Source organism: Peromyscus eremicus, chromosome 1, assembly GCF_949786415.1.
Source record: "Peromyscus eremicus chromosome 1, PerEre_H2_v1, whole genome shotgun sequence".
Taxonomy (NCBI): domain Eukaryota; kingdom Metazoa; phylum Chordata; class Mammalia; order Rodentia; family Cricetidae; genus Peromyscus; species Peromyscus eremicus.
The window spans coordinates 24,095,151-24,121,951 of NC_081416.1; the positions used below are offsets into that span (position 1 = coordinate 24,095,151).

The following is a 26,801-nucleotide window of genomic DNA, read 5'->3' on the forward strand; positions in this document are numbered from 1 at the left end:
GGCTATCAGATGGGACAGGATGGCCTTCCTCCTCATTACTGATTAGTCTTAACATAATAGGTAAACTCTCTCCCTCTCATTTAAAAGTGTTACTCTTTCATCTCAAAGTGTCCCTAAAAGTCGTGACTTTCGAGTGTTCAAAATCCTCTAATAGAACCCAGATAAACATGTTTATAAATTATGGGAAATCATTTTCATTTTTTTAAACTTTACTCAATATTCATATCATAAATCCTTGATCCAAATATAATCCTATTATATAAAACTATTTCCTCAACATACAATCAACAAGAATCAAACAGCTCTTGTAAATAATTACCTTTGGGATATGAAAGAAAATGTAAACATTTTATTTGGCAGTTGTTTCTGAACACGTGAATAAATAAATGGAAAAGTACATATGAATATTTCTTTTTCGGAGTAACAGATACCATTAAACACTTATTTATACATCTTCACTGCAAAGAACAGTTACATAATGAAACTTGGTCTTATAAAAGGTAACTTCCCACACCACTGGATTGGACAGGTAAGGATGGTGATACTGGTAGTCTTGGCTTTAGCAGTCTCAATGTTGAAAGGCATTCACCTGCAAGTGTGATAAGAAGAGTCATCATGCATTGAGTTCATCCAGGTCACATACTGTAGAAAGTTTCCGATGGTAGCCATGGAGTTTGGTGTCTCATGCGCTTAAGTCAACTATGACATGTTTGTAGATCTGTGTGTTTCCTTTAAAACTGGAAGCAAAAAGGAAATTACGCTTGTTAATGGACACATGTGTGAACGACCTGGGTGCTTGAACATTTAATTCCTGAAATTTCACAAATCTGGCTTTCTCCGCGTCCCAGTTATACACTTGAGTGAAGGAGTAATCGCTTCCGAGAATTGCATATTGGTAATTATTTATTTGAAGGGGCTGGAACACCATGGATCCTCGTGATGGCATCCTCTGAATGTCCTGGAAGGAGGAGCCACCCCACTTCATGACTTTGGAGTCGCCAATGAATCTGGTCAAGCAAATGTACACATCACCTTTTACAGAGAAGTGCTTCACCGCGTACACATCCTCCATGTTGGGAATGTCAGTTTGATTAGTGAATAATTGTGTTGCTTTGCTCCACTGGTAAATGACAGGGCGCTGGGAACTACTGGACAGGATTAAATGAGGTGTTCTGAGGGTCAATGGTGTTCTGGCTATTTCTAGGTATTCCACATCAGTATCCCTGTACCAGGCATGTAAGGATTGGTGCGAGTAGAATCCATTTCCATTCCATTTGTAAATGGTAGTAAACCCAGCTTTGGAACTGTCAGCAACGACAAAGTACCAGTTGTTTTCAATCTTGAATGTTTCGATGTCATTGGGTTTTCGGATTTTGAGAACTTCAATATCCTGGATTTTTATGAATTTGTTTGCAAAACCATCTCGCTTATAGATATGAGAGCCACCAAAGAGCTGGGCCACAATTACATAGAGCTGAGTATCAATGACTATGGGCTTGCACACCACAGTGGACGTGCCTGAGGAGAGACAAGTGAGATATTAGTTGTATGGCCATCCTCTTTGGAACATGTAAACACACAGGCTAGGGTTAGACAACTTCCACAGAAATCAGCCTAAAAGGAGAGATTCCCTTGGTTTATTAGAGAGGACCAATCTCCAAAGTCAAGCAGCAATGTCCTTGGGTTCTAGGTCTTTACACCCATGGGGCCTTGTTATAAACAATGAAGCTGCCGTGTCACATTCAACCGCTGTAGACATCTAGGGCATAGAGATATGACCTGAACTCTTTCTTCTCACTCCTTGAAGCAAGTTTTGTTTTCCTTGACATACCTGGTTTAATTTCCCTAATTGTGATTAAAAACTGCCATTTCTGAACATTTACTATATGCTTTGTCAAATCATTAAATTATTCCAACAACCTTGAGATAAATGCTATCTTCCATTTTCTTATCTTTGTTTTTGTGCATCTGGTTTTTGTTTTGTTTTGTTTTTTTTTGTTTTTTTTGAGACAGAGTTTTGCTATGCTGTGTCCAGGCTGGCCTCAGACTCAAACTCACGTATCTCCTACTTCTGCCTCCCAAATGCTAAGACTAAAGGTGCTCACCACCAGGCCTGCTCATCTTTCTTTTTGTAGATGAGCAAACTCTTCTAGACTCAGAGGGGCAAAGTTCTGATACCAAAAGACAGAGCTGGCATTCAAACATGGGCCTCTCTGAGTCTCTGGGCTATTTATTTACTTAGACAAGGTCTCACTAGGTAGCCCCAGCTGGCCTGCAAGTATTTACTGTGTAGACCAGGTTGACCTAGAACTTTAGACACTGGCTGTAGGAGAAAATAAAAAGGCAGAGGAACCTTAATTGAGACTTCTTTCATAACCAAACTGTTTATGTAACCTACAGAGGCCGACTTAATTTCTCTGGGATCGGTTTTCTCTTCTGCACAGTAAAGGTTAGAGTGCGTGAGGGATGGCCATCAGATTTCATCTTAGGTACCCATACAGACTGACTGAGTGATTGTGACCGCTTGACGAGCTTGTGTTGAGAAAGATTCTGTGGTGACATATGTAATTCTGCAAGAAATATTATCACAGGTGGGCAGCGATGTCTGCCCATGATGGAGAGACTAGCAATCATATGATGTGTTATTTATCATCTGTATGGTTTGAATATGTGAAAATCTTCAAATCCATGTTGAAATGTAACCCTTAGTGCAATAGCCTGAAGAGCCGAGGCCTCTAGAAGGTGATTAAGTCAGCAATGGAGCCGTCATAAAAGGGCTTGAGAGAGTCGTTTTACGGTTTTGTCTTTCTTTCTGCTCTGCGCATCCACAGAGAAGGGGCTGTCTTTGAAGCAGAAAGCAAGTTCTTACAAGACATTAAATCTTTTGGACTCCCCAGCTCCCAAATCTGTAAGAAATAAATTTCTCTTGTTTATAAATTACCCAGCCTAGGGTATTTCATTACAGGAGCAGGAACAAACTAAACGATCATCTAAAACATAACCTCTGAAAATCTACAAGCAGATGATTTATTCCTTTCACGTTCTAGTCTACAGTATCATTGGGAGCAGGCTGAGGACAGAGACATGTATATGTACTTCTAACACTTGGGCGGAAGCAGGAGGATTGTGGGTTCAAGGCCAGCCTTGATGACACAGCAAGATCCTGGAACAAACAGTGGCTGATGGGATGTGCACGAATCAGAAGATCTCAGGTTAGACAGCACAGAGCCCAGCTGCTCCACATTGGAAAACCCAGGAAGAAAGAGAAGCATGGCCTTTCTTGGAGAAAAAGGGGGTTCTAGAAGAATCTCAGTTTGGATAGATTGTTTCATCCAGGGGAACTTCAGTATAAAGCAAGGACTATTTGGACATTTGATGATGGATAGACTTGATGGCTCCTGGCAAAATCTAAGTAATAATTATAACCCTTTGTACCTTGTCTGGTGGTAAGCCTTCAGCCCTCATTTTTTGGAGACATAGTCTCACTATATATCCCAAGCTGGCCTTGAATTCATAATCCCTTTGCTTCGGCTTCCCGAGTACTAGGATTACAAAGGTGTGATACCCTGCCCAGCTAATGATGGCAAGAGTATGCTACCCTGCCTAGCTAATGGTCACCTTTCATGAGGAGGTTGGGATATTCTTAGGAGCAGGGTTCAAGATGTCAGAAAATAACACCTTTCAGAACTGTTTTGATTGGTATTTTATAATTTTAAAAACTGTTGAAATGGGAACAAAACTTTAGGGATCTCTCAAGTAGCATTTTTAATGGGAAAAAATGGATTCTATGAACAAACTAAGAAAAACATTGACAATAGGTTTCCATACTGCAGGATTTCTCATAATCTGTAATATATTTGTTATGAACCTCCAAGAGGCAGATATGGCTTAAAGATTTATTGGACTACAGAATCCTTTTTGTTTCAAGGGATACATTAACATTTTATTTAAAAGGTGCAGCAGAGTTTGAGTTGATCTAAAATGGCTTTCTTATTTAATTCACTTACTTTGACAAGCAGATTTAATTATAACCATATTTTTGTGCTGTGCATATTCATTTATGTGTTTGTGCCAATCACATTTGTATCCATACAAACTCTTTCTTAGAGCTAGAAACAGTTCTCCTCCACCCATGTGTGTGTGTGTGTGTGTGTGTGTGTGTGTGTGTGTGTGTGTGTCTGTGTGTCTGTGTGTGTGTGGTATTTGTACATATATATATTAGAGGTGCACTCACCCATGTGTGCATGTGTGGAAGGTCACAGGTCAATGTTTGGTGTCTTCCTCAACTGCTTCTCCATGGTTTTGAGACAGGGTCTCTCACTGAACCTGGAGCTCGCTGATTTGGCCAGACTGGCTAACTAGTGAGCCCCCAGGCTCTACCTGTCTGAGCTCTCCAGTGCTGAAGTTACAGACAAATGCCTGCCATCATGTTAGGCTTTTTACAAGGGTTCTAGGGATCCAAACTCATTTCTCCATGCCTGTGCAGTGCGTGCAGCACCCGGAGAGGCCTCTCCCTAGCCATACCCCCTTAGGTTTGTGGGGTTTTGTTTGTTTGTATATTTTGGGACAGGGTTTTACAATGTAGCTGGGCTCAGTCTCCTGATCCCTTACCTTAGCTTCCAAGTGCTGGGATACCAGATGAGCACCACCAGACCCAATTTATTTTATTGTCTTATTTTAAAGTTAGGAACAATGAGAATACAGGGAAGATGATGGGCTTGTCTAGTTAAATAATGGCAGAACCTAGATTAGAATTAATCATTGTGATTCAGTGTTTTTACTCTGAAGAAAAAGAACCTCCTTTTTAGAGTATATTTAGTATACTTAGTACTATGCTAAGTTTCTTAAATACACGATCACATTTACTTACTAACAAACCTGTGATTTAGATACTTTTCTTATTTACAAGTAAAGGAATTAAGGATTAACTACAGTTTAGCACACAATCTCAAGTCGCTTAGTAAAAAGTTGGAGTTAACACCACTAAGACTAGTCAAAGCATTTCTTCATAAACTCCTCCATTTCTGTTGCCTTTGGTCGAAGCAGTTTAATGTTCTACTCAATATTGTTAGGCTCTTCATACCTGTAATGTTGTCATAATTCCGGAAGGTCTTCTCTACATGGTCCCATTCCAGGAAAATGCATTTTCCAGTAAAAGGCTGAGCAATGACTACATATTCATCATTCATATAAGAAAAAGTGTCTATGGACAGTGACTGATAAGGTAGATCTTGGGATTTTGCAAATTCTGCAAAAATAGGAAAGGAAGATGAATAAATGTGAGCTAATACTAATGCCTCACACTCCTTGGCCAGATCCCAAATACTCACAAGAAATATATTTATTTCAGAGAAATAGTAAAATGGCAATTCTGCTGTTTTAAAGCATATAAAGCTTTAAAGGTTCATAATGTTTCACACATTAAATTTCTTAGATGGTTCTTAACATATTAAAAAAATCAATTTTTATACTTGCAAAAATGTAGCCCTTTAAACAATTTTCTGCTGTAAAATGGGTTTCCATACATTACCTGTAATGATACAATCAAAATCCTTGGGGGAGAGGCTATTGATTTTGCGTTTCTTATATTCCGGGGGGCCTTCACAGTAGATGTCTTCCACAGTCGCATTGGTGTGGCCAAGCCATTCCACCAGCCACTTCAATTTACAGTCACAATTAAATGAGTTCCCTCTCAGGTCCCTGAAACAGAAACCTCTGCTGCATTTGCAGTACATGGGTCCTGTCATGACCCAAGCATGACTCCAACTTCAGCATTACCCTGTACCTGCTCTATCGTCTGTGTTGAACTTGACTGTCCATTCCATTTGGGCTCAGAGAGTGATCACAGAGCACCCTTAAAGGCTACCCAAGAACCTCATAACCTATTCTCGTTTGGATTCAATGGTGTCTTAGACTAGAAGAGTGGACTCAATGGAAATAACATCTAAGTCATATGTATAAGTTGCGTTTCTCTATAGGGACCCTAAAGAAATGTAAAGAGAAACAGGTATAATTAATTTTAATGTTTTATTTATTCCAACACATCCAAAATTTCATCATCTGGGTGTGTAATCAATATAAACACTATAAACACAGCGAATTGATTAAGCAATACTCTATTTTCTCTCTCTCTCTCTTTTTTTTTTGGTATTATCTTTAAAGTCTTCTGTATAGTTTATATTTATATCCCAATTTGGATGCTAAATTCTCATCCGAAATACATGATCTGTATTTAGAGTTTATAAAGTTTATTGTTCAAAAATAGATTCGTATATCAAAGTTGTTCCAAATGTGATTATTTTCTAATATAGTAAGATGAAAAAAGTTCATTTAAGCCGGGCGGTGGTGGCGCACGCCTTTAATCCCAGCACTCGGGAGGCAGAGCCAGGTGGATCTCTGTGAGTTCGAGGCCAGCCTGGGATACAGAGCGAGATCCAGGAAAGGCGCAAAGCTACACAGAGAAACCCTGTCTCGAAAAACCAAAAAAAAAAAAAAAAAAAAAAAAAAAAAGTTCATTTAAATCTTAAAAAAAATTTAAGGATTCTGAGTGTAGCCATGCATGGTTAGCCTATTGAAAGGTCAGGGCTCAATCCCTAGGACAAAAAAAAAAAAAAATAGATAGATAAATAAATGTAAAACTTAAAATTTGGTGCCTCATTTGTGCTAGCAGCCATTCTAGGGACCCTGGAGCTATGAGCGTCCAGCAGCTATGTTATCGGGTCTAGAGGAGAGAGTGTAAGGATTTCTGTATAATATTTAATTAAATCCAGTGAGCCATTGGCTTTTCTTCTTCATAGACATAGTTAATCCCGACCCTATTAAAGTGATCTACAAATTGCACTTTAATGAGAAATGACTTTGCCATAGTAGAGTTAATGCAGACATAATACCTACAATAGCCCATGCCTGTAATAAACTATATGGCAGAGTTTAAATTTCCATGCATGGCCCTGACTCACCAAGCTTTCTGTTTATTTATTTTGCCTCTGTGAAGGTCTTCCATTTCTTTTCTGGTCACACAGAATTCAGAAGATAGGTGCTGCCCATTCTTCATGCAGCACATAAATAATTTTTAAATACATGAGCATTTAAATATTTCTTAAAGAATATGTTCATTAAGAAAATCAACAAGAAATCCACTAAAAGACAAGTTATCATGAATCCTTGTACTTCTGAGATAATCCTTGATTTGGGTCAAGCTCATCCTGGGATTCCCTGGGGGACTGAGCCACATTTTAAGTGTTACATTAACACAACATGAGACAGAGGTCCCAGCATGAACTACACCCCAAGTAAGTCATGGAGTGTCATCTAACTTTCAAAACATTCCCCGAAGTGACCAGCCCAAGAGTGCCAGCCCTTCTGGGTATTGTAAAACAGAGCAGACAAGAGATTTGCTGGGTTCTTAAGGAAGGTTCTTGATTCTGGCACCTGCTTGGATATAAATCAGTTTCCAGGAACTGGGAAAGAAGGCATGACAGAAGAGTTGGGGACAACTGCAAAGGATAAAGAGGATTCATTAGCTTCTTGATTTGAGGTTAAATTCTGGGCTTAGAAGAAAACTCTTAACTTGGATTTTTTTTGTTTTGTTGTTATTAGAGAAAGCTGTTTTGGAGATATCAATATAAATATATATTCTCTCTCTCTCTGTTATTATATTTACTTTCTTTATTGGTTCCATCAAAATCTTAAAAAGTTATTTAAGCTTCATGATATATTTATATTTATTTAATTTTCTTTCTATATATTCAATAACAAAGTAAGTGATAGTAAAAAAAAAGTTCTCATACATGTTTTCATTTTGGTTCCTATATTCTACTTTATGAGATTTAAATGCCCTGCTAATGTTCTGGAAGAGATTTAAGGACTAAATTGCTTAGGGGAGGATTGGGCATATAGAACTTGCTTTGCTTACAGCAAAAATATACAAATTCCTCCTCATGAAGATCTTTCACTCTGAAGCTTAAAAGTCAAAGTTTGAAAGCTCTTTTGTTTGAAAAGGGGTCAAAAATAATTAAGTTCATTCCCTTCCTGGGGCTTAAGCCAAATTCCTGGGGATTAAGCCTAGAGTTGTTGTTCAGGCTAATGAGAGAAAAGGCAAACTCCCCTCCCTTCCCCCACTTCCTGCTCCGTTCTGTTGCCTGACCAACCCATGGGTGTAACCTTTCATCTGAGTCTGTCATTTTCCCAGACTCCCCTGTGTTTGTCTTTGTAGCCCTACTTCCTGGACCTCATGAGAAAAAAGAGATCTTGAATTTTTGTGGACGTCTCTCCTTTCCAGGTTCCCCCAGTGACCCTTATGACCGCCCCTTACAGACAGTCACACATTTTGACAAAGTAATGCCCGGGTACTGTGCGTTTAGAATTTCCCATGCTAAATCATAAAGAATTCTAACGTTCAATCAATGTGGATTTAAGAGTGAAGTTAATTAAAAATATTCTAATTTTAAAGCCAATTAAAAATACTAATCATCAATATCAGGTCTCACTAATCATTTTAAATTAGTTAATCAGTGATTTCTTAGGTCCTCTTACACATTTGTTAAAGAATCCAGGCCTTTGAAAATATCTTTTGGGAGTGTCTGGAGATTGTTGTTTGCGAGACTCCTGGAAAGAAAAAAAGTGATACAAAAATGTAGTGAAAAACTAAATAAATGCCATTTATGATAAAATTTACTTATAAGTTCTTTTTAAAAATCATTTTCAGTCTATTAAATTATATGTAGTACTTTTGTTTTCCCAAGATACTACTCAAATTTCTGTTGTTGAATTTCCAATTCCTGATCTCTTGGCTTCAACATCCACTTAGCATTGACCTAACACTTGATACGTCTTGATACTGACTTGAGGCAAGAGCAATACAAACCATCAGCAGAATGGTGCCTGCGCATTCCTCTCTGAATTCCTAACCCGAGGCTCATACTCTCACAGGTCCAGCTTAGAGGCGGCTTCCCAAGTGATGACCGAGCACACTAATAGTAATTTTCACCCCCAAATGCCCTCCCTCTTTTGGCTGGGACTTTGACTTCCTCTCCCCACCTCTCCTTGCTTCAGAGAGCAGCTAAACTTCCAACTCCTTTGTCTTCGTGTCCTTTCTTCTTTCCAAAGGCCGTTCCCTTGTTTCTGGCTTTTGCTTTTTCATTTCAGTCTTTCTTCTTGGCAAAAAGCTTCCTCATTAATGTCCTTTCACGCATCCTCTTTAATTATTCCAGTCTTCTGATTCTTACTTTGTTATCACAGAGTTATTTTCTTTCTCTTCCTAGTTCCTGCTTTACACATGACTAGAATGAGTCTGATAATGGTTAACAAACAGGAGTTCTGGTGGTAACAAGGTAAGAGAAATGTATACACATGACAGGAAAATGGACACGATCAAGCGCTTGGAAAGGAACCAGGTACTGCCACTTTTTGGGGGGTTTGCCAGCACATTTTATATATTTTTCACAATAGTATTTAAAGCTAGAACAGAAAAGCCTCTTGTTGGTCTCAAAGGTCTTTGAAAATTCTTTCAATTTCTTTTGTAAGACGAATTGCTAAATGGTCTTATTAATAAAAAAAACAAAAAAAAAAAACAAAAAACCCGGAGCCAGATATTGGGGTTAAAACCGAGAGATCAGAAAAGCAGAAAGAAGGCAGCCATGTTTTCACCACTTGGAGATCCTCAGCCAAAAAGAGACCTACTTCCTGTATACACACACCTATTTGCCTTTCTGTTCTGCCATCTCATTTCCTCTCTCCACCCAGCTACATTACTTCCTCTTCCTGCCCAGCTCTGTCACTTCCTGTTTGTACAGATCTCCAGACCTTTATTGTTAATGCTGGGATTAAAGGTACATACCATCACATCTGGCTCTGTTCCCCAGTGTGGCCTTGAACTCACAGAGATTCAGGCAGATCCCTGCCTCCCAGTGATAGGATTAAAGGCGTGTGCTACCATTGCCTGACTCCTATGTTTAATATAGTGGCTGGCTTTTTCCTCTGATCCTCAGATAAACTTTATTGGGATGCACAGATAAAATGTCACCACAGTCCTTTTAAAACATTCTTCAATGTTCTCTTTGTCTTTTACCTCCTCTACTTAAATATGAAATTGTCCACATTTAAGCATTCATGCATTTTAGAACTTACTTTACAGTTAATTTTGCTGTTTTGTTGGTTTTTGAAATTACTACTAGATGCCAAAACTTTTTTCAATGAACCATGGAATGTAAGAATGGGAAAAGAGTAGGAAGTTCGAGTCTCCTTAACGATGGGTTTGGTAATGAAGGGCATGGCTTTGCAGTCAGTCTGAGCTGGGTAGAAATGAGCACTCCACCACTTCATAGCTGGATGACTTAGATTCTTCATCTTTAGAATCATGCTACACTGGTGTGGAATATCTGCTCCAGGCCCATGTGTTAGAGCCTTTGTCCTCAGCTTCTGTTCTGTTATTGGGAAATGGTAGAAATTTTAGGAAGTGGGGCCTAGTGGGAGATCACTTGGGATGTATCCTTGAAAGGTGACTGTGACTCTGGTCCCTTCCTATGCTGGTTAAGTTTTGTCAACTTGACAAAAGCTAGAGTCGTCAGAGAGGGGGAAGCCTCAATTGAGAAAATACCTCCATCAGACTGGCCTGTAGGCAGGCCTGTGGGACATTTTCTTGATGGATGATTTATGCCAAAGTGTCCAGCCTATGGTAAACAGTGCCATCCCTGGGCAGGTGGTCCTTCGGTATGTAAGAAAGCAGGCTGAGAAAGCCATGGAGGAATAAGCCAATAAACAGCATGGCTGCTTCTCCTTCAAGTTCCTGCCTTGGTTTCCTTCAATGGACTGTGACTGGGATATATAAGCCAAATAGACTCTCTCCTCCCCAAGTTGCTTTTGGTGGTGCTGTTTATCACAGCAATAGAAAAGTAACTAACACACTTTCTATTTCTCCCTGTTTTGTGGCTATTCTGACTTTAATTCCTCCATACATTCCCATCATGATATGCTGCCATAGGCACAAACCAATCGTGAACTTGAAACCCCTAAAAATGGAAGCAATGTGAGCCTCTCCTTTTCTAAGGTGATTGTGACAGGTGCTTGTTACAGTGGCAAACAAAACAAAACAAAAAACAACTAACTAAAATACAACCTTTCTAATTTCCATTTTAAAATGAAAAATAACTACCTCCTCTCAAAGAGTGTTAGAAAAAGAAAGTGAAAATAAAGAGAGAAAATGAGATAGCCTAGGATGATATTTGGTATTGGGACTGCTCTAAAGAAAAAAAAAAAAAAACCAGAGCTGGGATGGGGAGGCAAAAGATAAAGTCTCCTGTATACACATTGTCCAGGAAGTAATATTCAGAAATGGACTACATGAATAACTGTCATGGCTGCCCATGTCTTGTGAGATAAGGAATGATGTGAAGGGTTAGTCACAGAATAGGTTGGCACCTCGTGTCTAGGTTTGATGAGCAGTAAGACTGAGAAAGCTGCCTGGACTAAGAAACAGACTAAGAAGGACTAAGAAACAGACTAAGAGGAGATATGGCGGGGACATGAAGAAGGCATTCCTGTGCCCTCAGCTCTGGACTGGCTTTCAGCCCGCTTCTCTGGGTCTCTGGGAAGCCCTGGTACCATTAGGTTGCATTTAGATGAACAGAACACAGGCAGAGGAGGGTGAAAAGAGAATACCCAGGAAAGCAAAGCTGACGGAGCCTTTGGGAACCTGAATGGGCTCTGAGAAAGAGTGTTCTTCTAGTGTAGGTTGACAGGCAGGTGTAGAAAAATGCATTGCAGGCACAGGAGGGGAACAGCAAAACTGTAAATGTGAGGTGGGTCAGAATTAGAGCTGTGGGCCAGATAAGGGTGTTTAACAACTCTTGAACGAAGAGAAGTTGGAAATACTAGCATTCTGTTGCATAAGCAAGGGACGTTCTTTCATCTGCCATTGTCTGCAGCTGTGAAGAATCGGGGACAAGCAACATCTCTGTTAATAAGGGAACATGAAAATAAGCAATGGTTCACAATTAACACAGGACATTTTGTTGATTTACAAAAAGGGGGCTGACTTCGATGCATTATAAAATGCCTAGGTGAAAGTAAACACAGAGAACAGTACATAGAGCACGGTCTCCAGGCAGAGAGGATATAGGTCTGTAGATGTACAAAGGTCTATGGAGAGAGATACACACTGTTGATGGAGGCTGTCCCCTCGAGGCACTGCTGTGAGTCCTGTGCCTTGTTAAAGCCAGCAGTGAAGAGGGCCTGGGGCCTCCAGAATCCATCGTAGGCACCTGAGGGCCACAAAGGTGCCTAGGGCACCAGGATGGAAAGGGGGGAAAGGTTCTTTGCAGCTTGCTCAACATTTGATTTTTTACCCGAAGAGTGAAGAGAATGAGATCTGGGGCCAATCAGGCAGCTGGGACAGACACAAAGCCCAAGACAGCACTGTTTGCTTCAAGATCAGCGTTCCATCAGGGTTGTTGGGATTGTGGCACCCTTCAGGTTTCACCTCAGCATCAACTTTTCCAAGCCGCATTACATTTTCTCAGCCCCACCACGTCCCCTCCTGCCCGCTAGCTTCACAGAGAAACAGTTGCATATTAATTCTCTTCCGAGGTAGAAGTTCTGGTTGAAAGGCCTGATGTAGCTCTGACCCCCTGCATCACTTAGGTCAGGACCAGTCTGAGCCTCATCATGGTCAGGAGCATGCCCCTGCCAACTTATCCTCTCTGGGTGTCTGTTATCACAGCTGTGAGAAACTGAGAAAAGGATGTAGGTTTCATTCACTGTGACAATTAACAAACACAGCTACTAATGGCTTTATCCCTACTCCTTTGCAATGGACTCTAGGAAAACTTCTGTGCCTGCAAGGGAATCTTTAAGGCTTATGTGTGTCAAGATCCCAAAATGGATCTTTTCTTCTTGTTATAAAAACTAATGATGCTTAATAGCTACGCACTTTCAAAGATGTATTATTAACCTGTGTGTGTTCCTGTTTGAGTGCATGACTGTGTGTATGAGTCTCTGTGTGTGTGCCTGTACATGTGTGTGTGTCTGTACATGTGTGTGTGTGCCTATGTGTGTGTCTGTGTGTCTGTGTGTGTATAGGTATGTGTGTGCCGATGTGTGTGCATCTGTGTGCCTGCATGTTTATATGTGTGTGTGCGCCTGTGCATATGCCTATGTGTGTGCATCTGTGTCTCTGTGTATGCCCTCTGAGGTCAGGAGAGTGTGTCAGATCCCCTTGGACCTAGAGTTATTGGTGGTTGTAAGCTGATTACCCAACATGAGTGCTGGGAACTGAATTCCAGTTCTCTGAAAGAGCAACAAATGCTCCTTAACTGCTGAGCTATCTCAATTTAGGAGGGTGGAACCATCTTTTCTCTCTTTCATAGTAAGAAAACTCTATGGCTTAGTGGTCCTAAAGATCTGTCTTTTGCTTTTATTGACACACATACCAATATATATATACCCATATACTAATTATTTCACCACGTTAAGACATTTTTGAAAGTCCAAAAATTATTTTTAAAACAATGAAGGAGAAAAATAATCATCATAGCTAAGGCTTATTCTCATCACTAATACAGCCACCTAGAACAAATGATTCCGGGAGCCACATCACTGGTCCTGTGCTCCAAGATCTCTATTGCTGTTCTTTAGAGTGATGGCTTGTGGGAATGGAACTTCTAACTGGAGTCTAGACCTCCTTTCTCTTCAAAGGTCTCTTCATTGGGATACTCTAGTCAGTGCAAGGGTTAAATCAGAGCCAAGTGGTAATACTAACCATGAGAACTTTTGTTAGGAATAAGAGGAGAAAACCTAGGAGTGTAAAAGAGAAAATGGTCTGGGGACCCAGGTGGCCTCCTGAGGTGTCAGCTGGCTTTCAGCTGCGATGATCTGAAGAAAACTAGGGCCTTGCTTTGACCCAAGCCAGCCTCCATCAGATTCACTATCAGGTTCCACAAATCAGCTCCAGAGTGCAGTGGAAACTGGTGTGAGCTGGGAATGGGAGGCAGGCTTGAGTTCTGGCAGTTTTCTATGAAGTCAGTTCTTAGGTCAGGATGATCTCCAAATTCTAATCCTGCTCTTAAATCACATCTTCATACTTTTCCTTGTGAAAGGCTTATGGCTTCATCTTTAACAGTAATCAGATGATTCTGGAAGCAGTACTTTAAGCCACATGGTTAAGAGTCATTGCCTCTGACAAGGGTTTTTTTTTTTTTTTTTTTTTTTTTTTTTTTTTTAGGAAGTAGAGAGACATGGACTACCAGGTGGGGCTAATAGGGGGGTGAAGATGGGGCAGCGGTTGGAGAAAGCATTTCCTCACCGTTAACTACCCCAAGGATGGTTGTGCTTTGAGAGCTTGAAGAATGTTAGTGCCCTCAGTATATACTGCCAAATGAATAAAGAATGTGGGAGGGCAGGGAGGAAGAGGGTGAATTGGGGAGGGAGGGAAGAGAGGGAGTGAGGGAAGGAAAAGAGGAGGGAGGGAGGGAGAGAGGCAGGGAGTCTGGAGTGGGTAGAGAAAAGTCTCTTATCCAGACATAGCAAAAAGCAGGTAACACTTCTCTAGGATTCAGTCAAGTGGTCTTCAGCCCGAAGACATCATTTAAATTAAATCATTTCCAAGAGATACCATACTAAACACCAAAACCAGGTTAATTCTTCACCCTTTTAATACCATTAGCACAGGACTTCGGGGATTAAACTCCTTCATGAGCTTGAAGGTACAAACCATAGCCGCATATTTAACTTTAAGACCTGAATAGCTGGTATAGATCTGAATTTTTCTAATGAGCAAGCATTATCTTTGTAATTTGGAATAAAAGAATAGTTTATGGGCCACGATAACAATTTGCTAAACATTGGTGTTGATTTCTGATAATACTCAGTGAGCCTTTCCCCCTTCAGTAACCCACTACCGGACAGCAGCTGTGCACCAGTGGAGCCAGGGCTCTGCATGGATATGCCAAAGTACCAGGGACCAAGTGTCAGCACTCTATATGCCGCGGAATAGCTGCTGCCTACTGAGGATTGCCTGGGGGTAGGAAGGATGTCTACAATAGCTCCCAAGCAAGGTCACCCCATGTGGTGGCTTGAAAGAAAATGGCCCTCAAAGAGAGTGGCACTTTTAGGAGGTGTGGCCTTGTTGGAGTAGGTGTGGCCTTTTTGGAGGAAGTGTGTCACTGTGGAGACAGACTTTGAAGTCTCATTTATGTTCAAGCCACGCCCACAGACCACTTCCTGTTTCCTGAAAGTCAGGATGTAGGACCTTCCTACTACTTCTCCAGCACCATGTCTGTCCGCATTCCACCATGTCGCACCATGATGATAATGGACTAAACCTCTGAGAACGTAAGCCACCCCGTTTAAATGTTTTTTTTCTTTATAAGAGTTGCCATGGTCATTGTGTCTCTTCATAGCAATAGAAACCCTAACCTCTTTAAGACACCCCTGATTTCCAAATCAGTTAGGAGGTCTTCATTTTAGCCTTATTGTTGATGCATGTGTGAGGATGTAGTATGATATGATGGGCAAAGGAGAATTTCCACTACCGGACTGCCCAAGTTCAAAGCCTGGGGCAATCCATTAGCTTTCCTGTTCCTAGACTGCTCATATGCATAATGCTGGTGTTGGTAATTTGTAAACGGATGGTGAGGGTTGGGGCTGCAGCTTGGAAAGTAGAGTGCTTGCAGAGGATGTAGCTCAATTACTAGAATGCTTGGCTGAATGTGCAAAGTCCTGGGTTCAAGCCCCAGTACTGCATTAACCAGGCACGGTAACATGCCTGTAATCCCAGCACTTAAGAGGTAGAAGAAGGAAGATCAGAAGTTCCAGATCATCCTTAGCTACAATTTGAGCCCAGCTGGGGCACATGTGCCCTTGTCTTGAAAAGAAAAACAGAAGAAAAAAAAAAAAGAATTGACTTGGAACCTGACTGATTACAGAGGACCATTGCTAATCTTGGCCAGAGCTGCTCCAGTGGAAAGGACAGTGAGTGACACCGCAGTGGGTCCTAGGTGTCAATTAGCACTTCTCAGGTATGCCTAATCTAGAGGAAAGGAGTCACCATTGTCCAGTGACGCCGGCTATTAAATCCCAGTTAACTCAGCTCACAGGGAAAATCCTAACTGTTAAAAACGAGTTTATCTTCACTATTAGTGAAGACAGCAAGGCACTTGAGAATTCTCAAGCTTGTTTGATGAGTGGATAGCTGCGAAGTGATTAGAAGGGAGCTTGGTGTGCGGGAGGGCACGGAGACGCTAACCCACCAGTCCTGCACCAGGACTGCAAATGCTGCCGTGTTCTGGTGCTCTCGCTGCAGTGCATAGCAAACTGGAATGTCAGCATGTGAAGCTGCAGACTCCCAGAGACACAAGCCCAAAGTGAGGATGGTTGCAGGGGGCTGGGAGCACTCCAGATGGCTGTGGGTGTTGCTTTCTTAGCAGCACAGCCCCGTGGCACTGAAACAAATGTGCTGTCTGAGCCACTCTAGTCTGCCATAGCGGCAATTTTCCAGTGGGTGCCATTGCCATGATCAAAGGTTTTCTCAGGCGAACCACCAGGATGCCAGGGTGGATGCAAAGATGGGAGGCGTGGCTGTCTGCCTTCCAGAATGCCTGACCCTAGCCATTAGCCTTGTGACTAGGTGTTCAGCGGAGGCGATGGCCCAGGTGCTCTGAGGGATGAGTTCGAGGTAGACCCTGAGCTGAAGCTACACTTTCAAGAGCCTCTGTTGGCTGTAGAACTGTTACTATGGGGAAACTGGGGGACAGTGAGGGCATGTGTGAGAGCAGGTCCATAGGTTGTAGAGGTGGTGGTCCCAGCCACGAAAATTCACAGTGCTGTCTGCTTTTTACTTAACCCTGTGTCTTGGCACACAGAAACATACACTACTGGTCCCTTGCCACGTGATACCATATGCTACCTTAGAATTCTGACAATAAAAAGGCCATCACTAGAACTGAGCCAATCCCAGTGGTCTACTCTAGAATCTCCCAAAACTGTAAGCCGAGCCCTCCAGTATTTAATTAGAGTTATAAAAGTATGCCTGCATGATATTAGGGCACTCAGAATAAAGCAATTCAAAGAGTGTCTCAATACTTAGCAGCTTTTATAGGGCAGGCCACTATGTCTGGCTTTTTTTTTTTTTTTTTTTAATGTGCTTTCTGGGGCTTGGACTCAGAATCTCATGCATACAAAGCAAGCATCTTACTGAGTTATCTGTTATGACTTTCAAGTTGTCTGCAAATGCCCTTTAGTAAGTAAACCTAGCAAAGCAAATATATTTTTTAAAAGTGATAAAAATTCATTGTTTCTAAAGGAACAGACCTAGTCTTTGCAGCAGATCTAATAACAGGGCAGAATGGAATGAGTTTGGTTTAAAAGTGTGCATCCAGGTGCTGGGCGTTGGTGGTGCACGCCTTTAATCCCAGCACTCGGGAGGCAGAGCCAGGCGGATCTCTGTGAGTTCGAGGCCAGCCTGGGCTACCAAGTGAGTTCCAGGAAAAGGCGCAAAGCTACACAGAGAAACCCTGTCTCGAAAAACCAAAAAAAAAAAAAAAAAAAAAAAAGTGTGCATCCAACTCCAACTCTCTGCATTTGGAGAATGGGAGGAAAGGTGAGGTTCTTCAGGATCTTTTTCCTTCTTTTCAAATATTTATTACATTTATTTATTTGTGTGTATGTATACAGAAGCCTGTATGTGTGCATGCACACATCATTGTCTATGTGTGGAGGCTGGAGGATAATTTACAAATAGTTGGTTCTTCTCTTCCACCATGTGGATCTTAAGATCCAATCCAGGTCATCAGACTTAGCAGCAAGTACCTTTACCCACCGAGACATCTTGCTGGCTCCAGGATCCCTTTCTTGTCTCAAATCTACATCTCAAATCATGTACCAGCATCTGGTCAGCTCAGTGACAGCTCTCTGGTTCTGCTTTAACTGACACAGGACGGCCTTCACTGGATGCCTTGCTGAAGACCTGGGCAACTTCTGGCTTTGTTGCTGATGAGAAGGGGAGCAGCGTCCACTCAGGGCATAATTTATGCTTTCATTTTCATGCCTCCAGGAGGGCCATGTCACTGCCCACTCTTTCCACAAGGTCACTTGGAGACTACAGTGAGGTAAAAGTGTGAAACTGCTTTATAAATTCTTCCTGTGGTGTACACAGGCTAGAGGGCTTGCTGATAATTTCTGGCTGCTTCAATGCTTGCCTTTCAATTAGAAAGAACTGGTCAAAGGTGGAAGAAATGCTCTTTGAAGCCTAAAACCTTAAAAAAAAGAAACTAACGGCACAAAGAAACGCCAGGCTTCCTTACAAGCAGTAAACAGTGGAAAGTGAACTGGTCGTGTTGAGCAGGCAGAGACATCTGGGTTGCAAAGGCTGCCTATTCCAGCCTCAAAGGGAAGAGGGAAGCAGGAAATACACCTTCAAGAAAAGCATAATATAGAAACGAGAGTAAAACCTGAACACAATGACATGGAGTGAGAAAATATTTGTTTATCCAGTTCCTCTTCCTGTTCCAGGAGAGGCTCCTTCAAGCTGGGATGAATCTTACCCATCTTCACACGTCTTACTCCTTGTAAAGCTTAAACTGCACTCTAGCAATGACTTAGCATGGCCCACTTGTTGTTGCCACTTTGTAGATCAAAATAATAACAGTATCATGGATTAGGTAACGATGCAATAGATCCATCTGTTTGATCAACGCCTGCCCCCAGTGACATACCTCCTCCAACAAAGCCACACCTCCTAAGCCTTTCCAAACAGTTCCACCAACTAAAGACCAGGTATTCAAATGTATAAGCCTAATGGGGGCTATTCTCATTCAAACCACCACTACATAAGGTAGGGAATATCCATTTCACCTTTTGTGTGTTTATTTATTTTTTTTATTTTGTCTGAATAAACATTCTGCAGAACTAGGTTCTATGATAAAAAATTATATAATATTAATTCTGTTCCACAGCCATCTTCATGTCATATTATATCACTGACGGGAAGGGAATTGCAAATAGTGTTTGTATTATAATGACCCTAGACAAGTCTTGAAAGAACAGGATTGGATTTCATAAAATACATTTGGCTCTCAGCTTCCTCTTGTTGCAATCCAAACAGCAAGAGACAATGGGACCTGGTAGGCATAGCAGGATGACCACATGGACACATTAGAAAGTAGGTTCCCAGGACAAGTATTACTCTGCTTTATCAGGGTTTAGAACAGAGCTGGGCTGAGGAACTGTGAGATTAACTCAGGATTGACAGAATGAATATAACACATAGATTTCTTACATCATCAGCACAGATGAGGCTCATTTTAGGTATGTAAGAAATCACTATTGAATGATTGAATGGCCCGTCCAATTCAGCTATTGAGTGGGCGTTTTTATTATTATGTAAGGAATCAGTTCAATAATCATGTCTTCTGCTCAAGATTCTGTTTCTGATGTGGGCCTGGTGCTGCAGGCCTGTAATCCCAGCTACTCAGGTATTTGAGGCAAGAAAATGATAAATTCAAGGCATGTCTAGACTATAGAACAAGTTCAAGGCCAACCTGGGCAACTTAGTAAGATGCTGTCTCAAATAAATAATAAAGCTGGGCAGTGGTGGTGCACACCTTTGATCCCAGCACTTGGGAGGTAGAGGCAGGTGGATCTCTGTGAGTTCAAGGCCAGCCTGGTCTACAGAGCTAGTTCCAGAACAGCCAAGGTTACACAAAGAAAGCCTGTCTAGAAAGAACAAAAACGAAAAAAAAGATAAGTGAATAACAAATGGGGGTTCAAGGATGCAACTCAGTGGTAGGACCATTGTTTCAAATGTATAAGGCCCCAGGTTCAATTTCTTCATCTCTAACGTGGGTAAATGTTATATCTCTAATGTGTATTTTCCTTAAAAATCCCTCCCTGCCCTCTTAAGAGGTGGAAGAGGCTAGAAGAAGAAATTGAAGTGGTTTATGTGGTTGAGGGGTTTCCCTTCCACACTATGCTATTCCAGACTGGGTCACTGCCAGCTGAAGAGCTTGCTCTTTACATTACAGATTAATAAGGAACAGCCCTTCCCTCTACCCGCTAGGTGCTGGTTACATCCATGTTGTGACAAGGAAGAACAGCTCATATTTCTTATGTTTCCTGGGAGACAAAAATTGTCTCTTGTTTAGAATGACTGCTGTATCTTTAATCATTTTTGGAATAATTAAGGATTTTGGGTTATAAAATAGGCAGTTCAAGCACTATATAGACACTGCCTATGGCTACATCTGGTTTAAACACATATTAAGTCAGGACCTAGACCGTGAGAAAAGAGCACCAAATACCAAATTAAAGGCTCAAGTCAACTGATAATTCTCCAAAGATGTAGATAATGAAAGTTATTTCAGTCGTCTTATTTCCCTACATTATTGCTTTTCTAATTATGCTCCATCTGGGCTAAGAATAGTAATCATCATCAATTTCCTGAGTACATGGTGACATATGACAGAGAGGACGGCAAATGTGCATGGAGAGAAAGAATTTGAGTTCTTAAATTTTCATGGGCACTCATAAAATGAGTACCTTAATCTTAGGTACCGAACTGAATTCATGAGCTCAAAAACAAAGGCTAGGATATGTAGCTCAGTGGTAGAGTGCTCACCTAGAATGTACAAGGCCTCTCATGTTTGATCCCAGGACTGCAGAAACTTGAATAAACCCAAATCAGCCAAACAAACAAAGCTTGAAAAATAATAGCAACATCTATACTTACAGGTGAATCAAAGACTTGAGTCCCCGGAAAGTATGTCTTGAAATGGACTTGATATTGTTGTTTTCTATGAATCTGCAAGAGGTGACAACGTTTTTTGGTCAGACAGCCATAGTAACTGAGGAGTACCTGTCCTGAATTAGTGTGGGGGCAGGGGAAGTTGTCTTACTTACAAATATTCTAGATGTGGAAGACCAATAAAAGCATCATCACTGATCACATCAAAGGAGTTCGATGTGAATAACCTGCCCAGAGAGAGTATACAATGAGAACAATTAAACTGTCAACCTGCTGGTCTTTGCTGCTCTCATCTCTCAGAGAAACAGGTGAAGGTTGACACAGATAAATGTCTGTTTTCTATGGTCTTGTTTCTACAGAAAACCTTGGCAGCTTTTCTCACTCCTAGCTGTCTCCTCCTGAAATGCTCACGGAAGGGGTGCCTGCAGGCCCTCTCTTCAGGTCATCGGTATCATACATCCTAGGAAGCATTTGGAGAAACAAGCAGATCAAGTAGGCAGCAGGTACTACAGCCAAATCACCTTTTTTTTTTTTTTTTTTTTTTTGTGGTACTATGATGAAGACACTAGTGATCGTTTTCATGTGAAAACATGCTCTGGAAACTTCTGGAATATTTTGACAGGGCAAAATAATGGGACATTAGGAGTTTAATACTGGGAATTGTAGGGGAATATGTAGCCTCATTATGCTGCGATAGCTTAGGGCAGGTATAATGTGTGGACAGTGGTCATGAACACCGGCTAACCTTCTTTGAAAACAGGACAGGCTGAAGATGGGAAATGATGACACTTAGGAGGTATTGGAGGCCATTTTATTACTAAATAATTAAAAGAAACACTTTTACTTGAACAAATTTATTGGCATTTTCAAAATTCACAGGGATCTGCCTTGAAAAATCAGAGGTCAAAGGGCGTCAACAAATCCGTCACCACACCCTGTTGAACTCTTTGGAGAAGTTGCCAGTTTTCTAATTGAAAACCTAAAAACAGGTATTTTCAGGCTAAGTAATTGGATTGTGTGCCAGACGATTTAATAACCGTGTAATAATTCTGTTAGTAAACCTTGTGATATTTTTACTTTGAGAGTGTAGGTTAAATGTAATTGCCAGTAATTTGTCAATCGACCTCCCTCTGAGCCCGTTAACCAAGGAGATTAAACCAGGAGATTTTACTTTCTGAAGTATTTTGAAATGAGTAATCAGGGGAGGGTTAGACATGGACTGAGTCGGAACTGATAAGTTTTGAAGCTGAGGGATGGGAACACAGGTGTGAATTTTATGGTCAGCTCTATTTTTAGAGACGAGATTTTTCCATTAAAAAAAAAAAAAGAGGTGGAGGATGAACCAGCCAAGTGAAACGAAATGACCTCTTCTATTTTTTTCCCAAACTATCAATCCTGAAATGGTGTTGAGTTCACTACTAATCCCTCCTGCCTCTAGCATCATGGCTTTTTACTCAAGTAATTCACTAGACTCTGAAAAGCCAAGAGCAACTAATCAGACACATATTACAGCCTGTACTTATTAAAATGAAGTACAAGGTTCATGACTTCCATCACGACTCTGGTAATTGTCTCCTCTCGTTTTATGGTTTTGGAAAGCAACACGAAGCTCACTCAGCCTTCCTCCTAGGTAAGCTGACGCCCAAAGGCTTGAGCAGGCTCGGGGGCTTTGTTTCTGTCCTTAAGGGCAGCAACAGGGATGAAGAGGGAAAATGCAGCAGAACAGATACAGGTAAGTGCCTCTCGGCCTCAACTGTTTGCAAACTGCCCTGAGGTTCACCAGGGACTTCATCATCCCACACTCCAAACTGCCAGAAGAAATAGCTTTTTTTTTTTTTTTTTTTTTTGGTTTTTTGAGACAGGGTTTCTCTGTGTAGCTTTGCGCCTTTCCTGGAACTCGCTTTGGAGACCAGGCTGGCCTCGAACTCACAGAGATCCGCCTTCCTCTGCCTCCGAGTGCTGGGATTAAAGGCATGCGCCACCACCGCCTGGCTAAGAAATATCACTGCCACCCTTTATGTTAAATATCACTTTTATCACTGCCACCCTTTATGTTAAATAAGAAGCAAGGTAGACTGAGAAACAGTTATCAGTGGGCATCCCTAGGCATGTCACAGAAATGAAAGATAGGATTTCTTCTAGAATTTCTGTTGGCTTGTTCAGTACTTACCTTAGTACTTGTGATAGTAACTGTTTTACTATGAATACTGAGCAAATATTTGTTGAACAAAGAGGCTTTCTCTGTTCAGCACACTGCTAGGTTACAATATTGGTTGTAATTTTAGAGCAAGGTCTTGCCTTTATTTGTTTTTGTGCCCCCAACTCTGTCCCATTTCCTGGTTTTGAAAAAAAAATGTTTGGGGAACTAAATTTCAAAGATTAAAACCACTGGCTAAAACTATAACTACAAGCAAAATATCCTAAGGAAAGAAGTCAGAACACGATAAAGCACATGCTACGTGGTTAACATAGGAAGAACAAATCTATGCAGGTAGACATGAGTGCAGTGCTTGTTCTTGGAGGGACCTTCTAACTGAAAGTGAGCACAAAGGCTGCCTCTAGGGTGAAAACAAAACTCGGCTTCTTAACTTGGGTGCTGGATACAAGGGTGCTTGTTTGTAAACAAACACAAAGCCACTGAGAAGTAGTATACATGTGACGGTGACTTTTTCTCTATGTATAATTATACTTCAATTTAAATTATAAAAGCTAAAAAAATTCCTCTGACTGAGATAATAATAAATATCATAGCTTTTTAATTCTAAATTCAACAGTAGTTTCTATGAACATGAGATTATAAAATTATACATATATTCAAAATATACTTGAGTGGCTTATTCATTTTATTATTCAATATAAACTTGAAAAGACTCATGAATAGATCACATTCTATGAGGAAAATAAAACTTAAATCCTTAATTTTTATAGAGTCTTAGAAATATATTTTATTCTACCAGGCAGTGGTGGCATACACCTTTGATCCCAGCACTTGAGAAACAGAGGCAGGCGGATCTCGGTGAATTCAAGGCCAGCCTGGTCTACAGAGTGAGATCCAGGACAGCCAGGGCTACACAGAGAAACCCTGTCTTGAAAAACCAAAAAAAAAGTAAAGGAAGAAATAATTTTATTTCAATATTATGATTTGTGATTAAATCAGATAAATCAAGTATTCTACTGTTTCTATTAAGGGAAATAATACACACCCTAGCCCATGTTCATACACAACAGTTCTGAGGCTAAGCAGAATGGTTGTGTTTTGTTTTACATAACCTCTGGCCCGTTCCATGGATTATTAGGGCAAGAAAGACATAGTTTTTCCCCCAGAGTAGCCAGTTCCTAGATTGGGTAGCATTCCACGATCCAAATGGCCTGGCTCAGAAAGGTATTGGCTAAGACAATAATCCTCTTCTTCAGTTTGTGGACTTGAAAGCTGGGACAGTCAGTCTGCAGAGGAACTAAAGCTCTTGGATCAGTGACAATTGACATGTGTGCAGGGACCACATATGAACTGACCATGTATGGAGTCCTCACAAAGGGAGAAGTGATAAAGGCCGTGTGGGGAGATGCCTGGATCCGTGTCGCATCCAAACAGTGCTTTCCAACCTTGGATGCACTTGGAATCACCCAAGGAGCTTAAAAATACCGACAACTCATTCCCACTCTCAAGGATTCTGGTTAAATTCTACACTTGGAGTGTGGCCCAAGCTATTTTAAAGCTGCCTGAGTGGTGCCTGCAGCCAGTGTGCATAGAGAGAAGCTTCTGGGTCAGTTGTGATACCCCATGCATTTGTGGCGACCAAGAATCCTCTGATCTTTGTAACATTGTTGTGGGGCATTGAAGGGCTATGGGTTTCCCTGTCCCCCAAAATACACATAATGAGAGTATGCAATAATATGGATCAGATGGGACAACCGTCATCACAAGAGCCACAACCTGGAGGTGTTTGTGGGGACCAATGTACAGTCTGAATGGCCTGAGCAGAGATCAGAGGTCTGGACCAACAGATAAGCCAGGAGATATCCCAGTTCATAGAGGTCACGTGTGGTTTGCCTCTGTCACAGTCCCGTAAGACCTCTGAAGCCTCTGCCACTTCCTCTCTTTCTGGGGAAGGAAGAAACTAGGCATTTTCCCACTAGTCTTGGTGGGGGTAGATCAGGGGTGTGCCTTGACCTCTCTAACTCCCTCCAAGGGATAAGCATTTTTGAATATGTCATGAAGCAGCTGTGGGAATGGTGGGAACGATTTTTATTTTTTTATTTTTTGAAGCTGTGGAAGTGTGTTTCCTTCCCAGGAGGAAGACTTAGAAAGATTGCATGGATCCACTATCAGTTCCAGGCAGCCACCGGCTCATTTAAAATGGTAGTTATTGTCTTCATACCACTCTACACTTGTCAGCCTCCTGCCGGGAGCATCTCATATGGGCTTCAGAACAACCATGTGAAGGTGGTAGATCCAGTATTGCTCTGTGTTTGACAGGAGGAAAGGGAGGTCCAGAGAGCTACCCAAGTCTTTGTTAAAAATCTTGAGGCCTAAGACCCCTTAGTCCAGAACCTTTTCCTCATACTGGGTGGCTTCTCAGCATGGGGTCTAGATGATATAACAAGAAAGCAACAGTATTCTGGTGAATAGCTGCCACACAGCTCAACTCACATAGCCTTACAAGATATGATTAAATGATAATCTCTTTTTGGAAGGAATTAAATGATCAATATAAGTAATCTCAAAAATCACATCAAGAGGTTATCATATCAATCTATGCTTTTTTTTAAAAGTAGAGCATTTTAAAAATTTGAATGCAATTTGCACATGATATACATGTCTCATAAAAGTACAGGAAAATAGAGAAAAACTTAGAGAAAAAAACTTAAAAAAATAGAGAAAAAAAGTAGAGAGCACTGCCAGACTACCCAGGTACTGGTATGCATACACATAACACCTATCACGTATGCGATATCTGCACATGTAGGTTTATCAAGTTGACAAAAGCTGTGTATTGTCCTGTGGTTTTTTTTTTTTTTTTCTGTTTTGGAATTTGGGGATGGGTTGGGAGGTCTCACCTTACAGTTGACACTGGCCAAGAATATACTTTGTAGTCCAAACTGGCTTTGAACTTGTGATCCTTGTATCCTAGCCTTCCAAGTGCTAGGATTACAGGTGTGCATCGCACCCCAACTTGATTTGTGTACTCGCCATTTTTTTTATCATGAACATTTTTTCATGATGATGTTTTAATAATATAGTTTAATGGATAGCTGAGTTGTGTATTGTGGCATGCTATAATGTAGATGTCTAATGAGAGTTCCAGTTTTTAACTATCTACCACAATCCCCTATGTATGCAAACACCTTCCCTGTCTCTGTTTCCCTAGGATGGACTTAGAGTAGATTTCTGTTGGATTAAGGATGTTCTTAAGTCCATAGCTTTTATGCAAGCTTTGTGAATCACATGTCCAACTCTGGAGTACAAAAAGGCCCATTTCATCATTCCTTCACTAACATTTAATTTATCACTTTTTCCCTGTGAAATCATGACTTCTTAATTCACTTGGGACTTAGACCCATGTATAATTAAAGTAGGTCACTTCCTTGGTTCTTTCCTAAGCATTATTCTGCTTTTTGTTAATAATTAAAGGACTCTAACTTGTAAGTGTTATTCTTTCCAAATGGCTACCATTTTACCAGTTTTTTTCCTTCCAATATTTATTGTACCCACTACTTCTTAATATAAAAACTGTTTTTATTTTTCATTATTATTTATTTTGTTCTAATTTCCTTCTGGTATTTATTGAGTTTAACACTCAATTATATTTTTATTCTTTCTGTATAAACATGAAAACATATAGAAGTATGGCTTCACCACTGTGTAAAGTATCAAGCAAATTTTGATTTGTAATAGCCTTTAAATTACATGTTTTATTTAACCATTATTTAGAATAATATTTTCTATCTTCCTTCCCCTGTCCTTCCTTCCTCCCTTCCTCCCTTCCTCCCTCCCTTCCTCCCTTCTTCCCTCCCTTCCTCCCTTCTTCCCTCCCTTCCTCCCTTTCCCCCTTTCTTTCTTTCTTTC

General features: G+C 40.9%; 1 protein-coding gene across 1 annotated transcript in view; it reads right to left on the reverse strand.

The window, feature by feature from the left end:
• Positions 1-327: 327 nt before the first annotated feature.
• The window catches only part of Lgi1 (leucine rich glioma inactivated 1), a 39,623-nt gene continuing 13,149 nt past the window's right edge, over positions 328-26,801 (reverse strand). The window contains exons 3-8 of the mRNA XM_059246988.1: positions 20,890-20,961; positions 20,720-20,791; positions 8,536-8,607; positions 5,531-5,700; positions 5,084-5,248; positions 328-1,518 (exon numbers count right to left, since the gene is read on the reverse strand). Coding sequence (XP_059102971.1) covers positions 683-1,518; positions 5,084-5,248; positions 5,531-5,700; positions 8,536-8,607; positions 20,720-20,791; positions 20,890-20,961 — 1,387 coding nt within the window. The 3' untranslated portion in view covers positions 328-682. The remainder of the gene's footprint in view (positions 1,519-5,083; positions 5,249-5,530; positions 5,701-8,535; positions 8,608-20,719; positions 20,792-20,889; positions 20,962-26,801) is intronic.